Raw genomic sequence first — 9,775 nt, 5'->3', positions numbered from 1 at the left:
TCAGGCGTTCTGGTGTCGCGAGCACGACGCTCATCTGAGGACGGCTAATGGGATCGCGCGGGTTATGCTAGCCCGCCGTTCCCCCGCCTCCGGGTCACTGCGGAGTCGTTCCACTGAGATTAAAGCCTCAACCGGGTCTGACAGGACAGAAAAACGTGGCTCTTTTCTCTACGCGGTTTGATTCAGAGGCTCTGAAATGCTACACATGTTCAAAATGATTCATTTGAAGAGTTTAATATGATCAATTAAACAAAAACAAGAGTTATACGGTTATACTGACCGTATCATTCTCTCTCCATCACTTAATCACTTTTTAAAAAAAAAAACGTTTTTGATTGACTTTGATTTGAAATGCTCATTTACTGAAATGACTCATGGACTCAGTGGTTCTGTCATCGACGACTTGTCAGGTTTCTGAAACGATAACTTTACTGAAATGACACACATTTGAGGCATTTCGTGTGTCTGGAGGACTTTCTGAGCATTTTGAATCTTTTCCATCCAGATTTTGATCCTTTAAAACAAATTCATGTCTGAATTTCCGTAAACTTAAATTCCTGCTAAAGACACTTATTTTACGACTCAAAGAAAAGGTGTTTGACGTCGTCTGCCAAACAGATTTGTGGTAAAGATAAAAGTCAACAATTAAGAGGCAGAAGCGATGAAAACTCAACATAACGGGAAGAAACGCTGGCTGACGTTTAGTGTTTGAACTTTTCCAACCGCAGACTGAACGGCGGCGGCGCAGCACGAACCAGAGGATCCAACTGGAAAAGTCGTTCACGGCGAGTCGGAGTCCGGCGCTCGGGCCATTTGGCGGTCGTCTCGGCGCTGCGGTTGCTCGGCCGCCATCCGGTGTGAACACCCACCTCGGCGCGGCGGCGCTTTATAATTGCAGAATGTCAGCTCTGTTCACGCTTCCTGCTCTGACCTTTTCCCGGCGCTAAAACGTGGCCTTTAACCAGACGTGCAGCGGTTCTACGGCGCCGAGCGCGAGTGAGAGTCGGCCACTAAATACGAGCGGCTCTTTAGGGCAGAATGCGACTTATTAAGTTCTTCTATTAGCGCGCTGCTCGCGGGGGGTGGGGGTGTGGGTGGGTAATAAGCTGGCGAGGCGGGAACACGTGTCCTGCTCTTCTGCTCTTTACTCGGCCTGCAGCTGTTGACTTGTGCAGGAGTGACCGGAGCAGCAGCGACGTGACAAACACACACCTGACACCTCGACGCTCCACAACGCTGGGAAGTACGCCTGATATTTTAGAGCAAATAGCTTTTTTCCGGGGTTGAGACTGATCGCCGCCGTCGGCGAGGACGAGATCGTCAAAGAAAAAGTGAGATTTGCTTGGTTGAACCTTCGAGAATCTATACTTGAAATCTCTCTAATTCAAGAGTTCAAGCGAAGCCAAGGAGCCGTTAACCCTTTAACTTCCTCTTCAACAGAAAGACCAAGGAAATCAGAGCTGGACTCTTTCAAGTAGATCCAGACTCAGAATTTAATCCTGACTTTAAGTCCTAAAACTCCAGGTGAAGCTTTCCCATGCGTCCGGGTCTCAGGAGGCTCTTTCTAGAAACAGATTCTGTGATCTGGACCAGAATGTTTAAAGTTACATTTTTTATCTACTCTTAAAGCTCCACTTGGAGACAAAACAGACACTGGATTAAAAGTGGATTATTTCGAGGTGACCTGGACTCTTTAAATCAAAGTCGAGACTAAAAGTAGATTTGAGAGTAAAAGCATCCAGATTGTCTTGACCTTTAAAACAAGAGCCGGCGTGCTAACGCTAAACCAAATGGATCCGCCGCTCAGTACTGGACCAGTTCTAGAAGCTCCACCTGCAGACAAACAGTCTTGAAACGGTTGAAGAGGAAGTAGAAGGTGACTCATTTCGTTTCATGTTAATAGCTGCTGAGATCCTCCGCCTCCACTGAAGCATCGACATGAACAGCGAGGCGGCATTGTCAGGAGATAACCCGGGGTCAGGAGGCATTGAGTGGTGGGCTGTGGAGGCGATTGTTGGGGTGGGGGGGTGGGGGGCAGCAATTAGAAACGATGGATTAGTTGGGTCACAGTTACAAGGCAGCGCGTTGACCCACACATGTCAGAATAATGGCTGCGTGTGATGGCTGATCTATAAGAGGCTGTTTCACACGAGCTCCAGGAACCAAACCGCCAGACGAATCGATCATTAAACGCCGCAGATCTCCTCGCCTGCAGCCGGACCGCGGCGCTGCTGCCGCGGGGCCGCATGCGCAGGCGCTTTGTTCTGTCCAAAGTGCGGACGCTTCAGGAGGGCGGCGTCCGCACGGGAAACCCCAACATCTCCATCTGAAGGACGCGAGAGGAAGACGGAACACAACGAGAGCGCGCGTGTGCGTGTGTGTGTGTGTGTGTGTGTGTGTGTGTGTGTGTGTGTGTGTGTGTGTGTCTGCAGCAAAGCATGTTCAGTTTTGTTCCTGCCTTGGAAATAACACAATACAAAAACAAAGAGCAACAATAACTTAAATAAAAGAAAAAAAAAAACAGTTGCAGAGTTTGTGGATTTTTCCAAATCTAATGAGACGAGGATGTCTTCTAGCAGCAAGCCGCGGCCGCCTCACGCTGCGAGGCGGTGTCGACAAATGTAAAATGTTCAGTTTCTGAAGGGGGGGGGGGGCGTCAGGACCTGTCCCCCCTCCCGCCCTCCCTGCCTCCCTCCCCTCCCCGCCCCTCGTTGAGTCCAGTTTCAGTCGAAAAGCGGGGGGGGGGGGGGGGGGGGGGGGGGTACTGTAGGAGGAGAGGGAGGGGGGACAACCCCCCGTCCCCCCAGCCCCTCACCGGAAAGTTCCCGTCCTGCGTCCCAGCATGCACGTCTCCTCGAGCAGACCGGAGCGTATCTCTGAGGGAGGGGGCCGAGGTGAGGGGCTGATGGGGGCCGCTGGGTGTTGAGGGGCGGAGGCGGAGGGGGAGGGGGGGTCAGATGCAGGTGGAGGGCTGTGCTGTGGGCTGCTGTTTCCGGTTCCTCAGGCCGCCGGGCTTCTCCTTGTAGCCCACACACATCTGCTGGGAGACGTCCACCAGCGCGCTCGCCACCGCCAGACCTGCAAACACGGCCACACGTTACCCACAATGCACTGATCCCCTGCTGGTTTACACAGAGTTCACACGGAACCATTTCAAATGAAAACGCTTCGTTTAACGCGCTTTCTTTTTTGGATTTACACAGCAACCTGTTGAAAACAATGTAGTTGCTGCTGCTGGTTGCTTCTGTCATGGAACCACACACACACACACACACCTGCAGCAGAGAACAATGAGCTCTGAACATTAACACTTTCAAAATAAAAGTACCAAGTCGCAGGACAATACGGACTGGGAGTCATGATACTATGGAGGACACACGGTTCTTACTGTCTCTACTGAGCATGTGCAGAACTACTAGTTACTATCACCATGGTGACCAGGAGCAGAGTCTCAGAAAAGTCGTCGAGTCAGAGCGTTTTTAAAAAGTTGTGTTTTCAGTGGCTCCACTGAAGTGGATCCAAAAACGCCACGAAAGCTTTCCGTTTGCACTGACAAACTTTGTGCCGTAAACGAGGCCTGAAAGAGTTTCTCACACTCAGGCATGAATCACTGAACTGGGAAACACTCAATGTTACATTTGAATTTAAAATAATGGAATTTTATATCTGTGAAAGAAAAATGTGATCAATCATGATTCATTCACAAAAATTGTGCAATTACTTTAAGAATATTTCAATTTGATCCCCATAAGCGAAATAATTCACAAAAAAACATGTGAGTTGAAAGATTTTCATTGTCTTCAAATTTTCGATGCAGCTGCACTGTGTTAAACATTTTGTGTTTCAGTTGACTTGAATTAAAAGCCTTCATTGAAAACAGGAAGTGCGAAACCTCTCTGACCAAAAAGCAAAACCGTGTGACTGGAGGTGAAAACCGAGCGTCTGCAGGCTGAAGCTCCTCACGACAACAAACTGTTTAATAACAGCAGCGCCACGGCTAATTCCAGCAGCAGGCTGTGTGTTCCTGATGACGTTGAAGGTGGATTCACACTGGGCAGGTTGGATGAGGCTAAAATTAACCTCATTAAACTAAAAATGGCGTGGTCTCTTTTCAGAGGAACAAACGCTGCGGCAGGAACTTCAAAATGAAATCTACTGTTACCGCAGAACAGTTTCCAGTTCTCTCATGAGGAGACGGTTTCAGGTACAGGCCAACAGTCTTTTATTTTATAATCAGGCCTTGAGCTTTCCTGGCATCACCTCCAGTGAGCGTTTTTATTAGTGGCGCTGCCATACGTTTAGATCTTCAGAAAAGTGACATCAGCAAAGCGGATATCTATAATCTGATGAGAATTATGAGAAATTTGTTCCAGAAACAGAATAATTCAATATGGACATGTAATAACGGCTGTAAAAAGCAGTTCAATTAAGCTCCTTATGCCTTCAGTTTGTTCAAATGTATTTTACTTTCATCTTTTAATGCTACAAAAAAAGCAAAAAAGATGGATTTACACTAGTGCTGTCCAAATTAACATGTTAATTTAGTTAATTGATTTGAAACATTTGATTCATTAAACATTTTTTTAACGTAATTAACGTATTGTTTACTTCCGTTTTGTTCTTTTCCCCCTCCCTTACCGGAGCAGCAGCATGAGCAGCGTCTCTGGATGAAGCACCGTGACGACAGAGCAACATAATACCCAGTGGAATGATATTAAGGTAGAAAGATTCACTTTAAAAGTTTCCTGACGACTGATTGAGAAAGTAAAAGTCATTAGTTTTACTTTAAAAAGCTGAATTTAATGACCACAGTATTAATTCTGCCGCTAGACAGCAGGTTGCCATGTTGGCTGACCAGGAGCCAACAAACTGCTAAAGCTGGAGGAAATACTGGTGAAATATTAATTTATACTCTTTCTCTCTTTCCCTGGCTCTCCTCTATAGTGTGTGTGTGTGTGTGTGTGTGTGTGTGTGTGTGTGTGTGTGTGTGTGTGTGTGTGTGTGTGTGTGTGTGTGTGTGTGTGTGTGTGTGTGTGTGTGTGTGTATCACAGTATATTATTACCACTGTGTTCATGTAATAAATTTACAATTTTGTTTCTAGAAATATTAAAATTGTCAAAGTGGTGGACCTGCACTGTAACTAAACCCAGACTTATGTTGTGTATTAATTAATGTTTTGATTATTTTGCTGATCTTGGAGAGAAACTGTTTCATTCTAAGCTAAAAGGACGTTATAAAAATCTTTAAATTTAAAAATCGTTTGTGTGTTGAGTCGACATTAATTGTTTTTTTCCCTCAACAAATATCATTAGAAGCTTCAGTCTTCAGGAGAAAATGTGATTAATCGCAATTAATTACAGAAAATTGTGCAATTAATTAGTTAAATTTTTTAATCGATTGACAGCACCAATTTACACATTTCATCAATTCAGCATTTTTGCTGGGAGCTCAGTTCAGTTCTTACTGACATATAAAGCCAACAGGTTGCTGTACATGGACGATCTGTTCTGATGCAGCTTTCTTCTTAACAGAAGTGTTTTTCTTCTCCAGTGTTATAAACTATGTCTTGAATGGGAATCAACCATCTTGTCCTTGCAGCTGTGACGTGTGAATGCTTGTTTTTTTTCCCCCTAAAAAGGTCAAAGACATGAGGAAGTCTTGATTAAATGTGATATTTCTAGATTAAATCTGGATCGCTGAAATGCAAAGTTTCCTCTTCATTTGCTTTGATGGGGGTTAATGACTCACTGTGAGTCCCACTGTGGGATGATCCAATGTTTTCCTACTGGACGTGTTTCTGCTGCTGCTTCCTTGTTAACGGAGCAGAGTTGAGGACTTTCGAGGTCAAGACGGAACCCAATGCAGCAAAAAAAAAAAAACAAAAACCAAACAACCAAACAAACCAAACATATCAGGATGGCGATGTTGGAATTTTACTTTTCCAAATTCATCAGTTTACAGTTTGTAGTCGAGGCTCGCCACTTTCCAATTACTCTGAAATGTTCACGTATAAATAACGGATGAAGGGCCCCGTTTGAGCTGCAACTCCCGAATGTATCAGAGCTGATGGAGTGTGAAGCGCGCACACATGCACGCACACGCACACACACACACACACACACACACACACACACACACACACACACACACACACACACACACACACACACAGGTGGGGAAATCACCGGCTTGCAGTTATTAACTTACAGCACACTTCATTAACATTTATTAATACTCTCTGAGCCATGAAATTCCAATAAACTCCATTTATCACCAATAACGGGTGCATTTACTTCCACCGTGCTCGCGGCAAAATAGAAACTGGGCGGAGAGGAGCTGCATCACAGGACGTTGACGTGCAGGCGGCTCGGTCTCCAGCCGCCGTTTTAGAAACAAATTACGATTTGAACTGGAGCAGTGACACCGACAACAAACACTGGGAAGACGAGGGGAAAGCAGAGGAAGAAACAAGACAGGACAAGAGAAGAACATGGTCTCAACAACATCCGTCCTGAAGGAGAGAATTCCACCATGCATTGATTAATAAAGGCCTCGGGCACGTTGCTGGTCTGGGAAGGAGACTGTGGGAGGCCACGGGGATACACTGCTCTGAAGAAGAGAAGAAACACTGAATGTTTGTTTGAGTCCCTGAACGAGACGGTGAAGGAACCCGAAAACTAAGTTTTAGGAAGGTAAGTGAAACCGAGAGAGAGACAGAGAGAGAGAGAGAGAGAGAGAGGGAAGCAGAGAAAACAGATGGAGGCCGGATGGGAAAGTAAAGACAGCAAGTGACAGAGTGCAGGATGAAAGAAAGTAATGGACTCCATTCTCGGTGTTATCAGACTGTAAACAAATAGAAGGGGCTGTGAGGAAGAGGCTCTGGAAAACCCGGGGATGAAGAGAGGGGCTGCAGCCTCACTATTAGCGTGGAGGGAAAGCAGCACGCGGACGGAGATGATGAGGGAGAGGAGATGAGACGGAAAGCAGCCTGGGTCTCTCATGGAGGAGCGCGGAGATGAGGCGCGGCGGAGGGGAGGAGGCGGGAGGAAACAGCAGAGGACTCTGCAGGCTTCAACAGACCATCAGTCTGTTACTGTAAACACACCACAGCAGGATCAACATGAGTGATGGCTTCATCTGCCGCGGCTCACAGTCTCACTTTGGTAAATTGAGACGTTAATAAAGCTCATGATCGAGAGCTGGAAACTAAATAACCTGAGTGTCTTTGTCTCCAAGTCAGGAGAGTGTCTGTGGTTCCAGTTAGAAACACTGTCACTTCATACAGGAACGAAACCACACTTTTTTTGTAGATGATAATAACAACAACGCTTTTCAGGACACTCAAAGACGCTTTACATTGCATTATTCATTCACTCCATACTTGTATAACTACGAGTATATAATGACCACCACCAACCACTCACTCTCTCACTACATGTGTTTGGGGAGTGAACAGTGCTCTTTCTCGTGCCCACAATTTATGTCCACACATTTTAACTTCTGAGCATCATAAAATAATGTGATTCCTCCAATAGGAACAGGCTGTCGCATTCGTATTATGAATGCTTCAGGATATCAGGTGGAGGCGTGACAATCCTGTCGAGTATTGGAATAACACAACGATTTGTGAAAAATGCATTTATGTAGACGTGTTAATGTCTTTGTGCGCTGCATGAAAGCACAGTGCAATTAAAGTATTTTGCAGTTCAGACTGTTTTTGATGATATATGTATATTGCACATTAATATAATATTTTATACATTGAAAAGCTCTAATTATCATAATTATCATGCCGCAATCTTGAAAATAGGATAATCTTAAAAATAGAAATAGTAATCTTATTTTTTTGTCTTTACCTCGGAACATTTTTTTTTTTTTTACAATTAATGACAATAGTTTTATTTGGAAAGAGTTGCACCGCCTGCTGAGACCTTTTAGAAACTCCTCACTATGTGAGTAGGGAAAGTGTCGGATGGTGAGCAGAAACAAACAGAACCTGATTGATGGACTGTTGTGGCTGAAAGTGACGATAAGAATCAGAACCTGACGAAGGAACAAACAGAGATGGATGTGAGAGATGCTGCAGCTTTACATTCATCATTATCTTTTTAGGTTGTCAACTGCATCAACTTGCAAACATTTTCACTTCTTTCCTGTAAGAAGAAGACTAAAGTGCAGCTCACTGACCAACAACAGCAGTGGATTTCATCTGGTGTGTGTGTGTGTGTGTGTGTGTGTGTGTGTGTGTGTGTGTGTGTGTGCAGTGGAGTTTGGATCATAAAGGACAAACAAAAGGATCAAAAGGCTCAATCTGTCATGGTCCAAGTGGAAGTGAAGCTTGAGTCCATGAGACGGAGGGAGGAAGTGAGATGAAGGGAGGAAAAGTGGAGGAGGACAGGAAGGAGCTGTGGCGTCTTACCAGACTGTCCTGGAGGAGGGATGCCACCGGTGCCCCTGGGTAATCGAACAAAGATGGAGAGCACAGCAGCTTTGTTTCCAAAGCACGGCTCCAGGGCGATGGGCTTCGGGACGGACTGTGGGAAAAAAAATATAGATATATCTAAGTATCACACATCACAAGAGTCCAAATCCTGGTGGACACACACCACTTTCAAAGACTGAGATAACACAGGCTTTGCTCATATTGTTCTTTGTGTCAGCATGCATGGAAAAAAAAAAAAAAAAAATGTACAGCTGGGCTTAACCCCCCCCCCCCCCCACCGGCCTCATACGGAGCACCATTTCATGGCGACGTCTGGATACGAGGTTCGTGTCGGTGGTGCAGTCCTGTCGCCGCAGGCTGTCTGACACACTCCACTCTGTAATACCAACATCTCTTGTTTATCAGCAGCTCATCCAGATGACTTCCTCCTCCCTCGTCAGGCTCTGCTCGCCTCCTACAATATTCATGGCTTCACCTGAACGCAGGATCTGGATATGGACAATGCCTCCATCCGGGCTGCATACAGATGACTCCTGACGTCTAACTCAGTGGAGCCGGACACAGAAAACTAGGCCGTGGCACGCTCTCACACACTTCTGACACCGCCTCAGTGTTCTCACACACACACACACACACACACACACACACGCACACACACACACGCTCCTGTTCCAAAGTCCAATCTCTTCCCACGCCGGTCTATATCCTCCAGAGACCAGTTTAACGCTCCGAGTGGAAGAGTGTGACACACACACAGATTCATCACATCTTGCCTCTCTCATACATGCAGACCCACATGGTAAGCGCGCACACGCACACGCACACGCACACGCACACACACACACACACACACACACACACACACACACACACACACACACACACACACACACACACACACACACACACACACACACACACACACACACAGTAATGATATTCAGGCTTTGACCCATTTTACACATTTATTCTGCGCTCCGTCTCTCTGAGGTTTACCTTTCACACACAGGCTGTCACGCAGGGAGCCAGGGAGGAGGTACACACACAGTAGCAGAGAGGATACTCTGGATTTGTTTACAGGTGTGTGTGCGTGTGTGTGTGCGTGTGTGTGTGCGTGTGTGTGTGTGTGCGTGTTTGTTTTCAGGCACAATTTGACAGCAGAGGGCATTTTATTCTCTATTATCTTCAGTGTGTTAGTGTCAGAAGGCTCTGGGCTCACTCAGCTTTTCCTGCATGTCGTTTTCTTGTTTGAATATTATTTCACCTAAAAGCTGCTCGGCTGCTTTGTTTCATCTCTGGAACATTTCCGTTGCATTTTCGCTCTTTCGGGC

At 45.9% G+C, this 9,775-nt stretch overlaps 1 protein-coding gene across 2 annotated transcripts in view; it reads right to left on the bottom strand.

Moving 5' to 3' along the window:
* Positions 1–2,653: 2,653 nt before the first annotated feature.
* Positions 2,654–9,775, bottom strand: part of atrn (attractin) — a 143,712-nt gene continuing 136,590 nt past the window's right edge. For both annotated transcript variants that reach the window (XM_080513216.1, XM_080513217.1), the window contains exons 28-29: positions 8,421–8,535; positions 2,654–3,078 (exon numbers count right to left, since the gene is read on the bottom strand). In XM_080513216.1, the coding sequence (XP_080369342.1) occupies positions 2,954–3,078; positions 8,421–8,535 (240 nt within the window). In that variant the 3' untranslated portion in view covers positions 2,654–2,953. The remainder of the gene's footprint in view (positions 3,079–8,420; positions 8,536–9,775) is intronic.

Source organism: Blennius ocellaris, assembly GCF_963422515.1.
Source record: "Blennius ocellaris genome assembly, chromosome: 17".
NCBI classification, from domain to species: domain Eukaryota; kingdom Metazoa; phylum Chordata; class Actinopteri; order Blenniiformes; family Blenniidae; genus Blennius; species Blennius ocellaris.
Note: the sequence above shows the minus strand (reverse complement) of the source record. Positions and strands in the feature narration are given on the sequence as shown.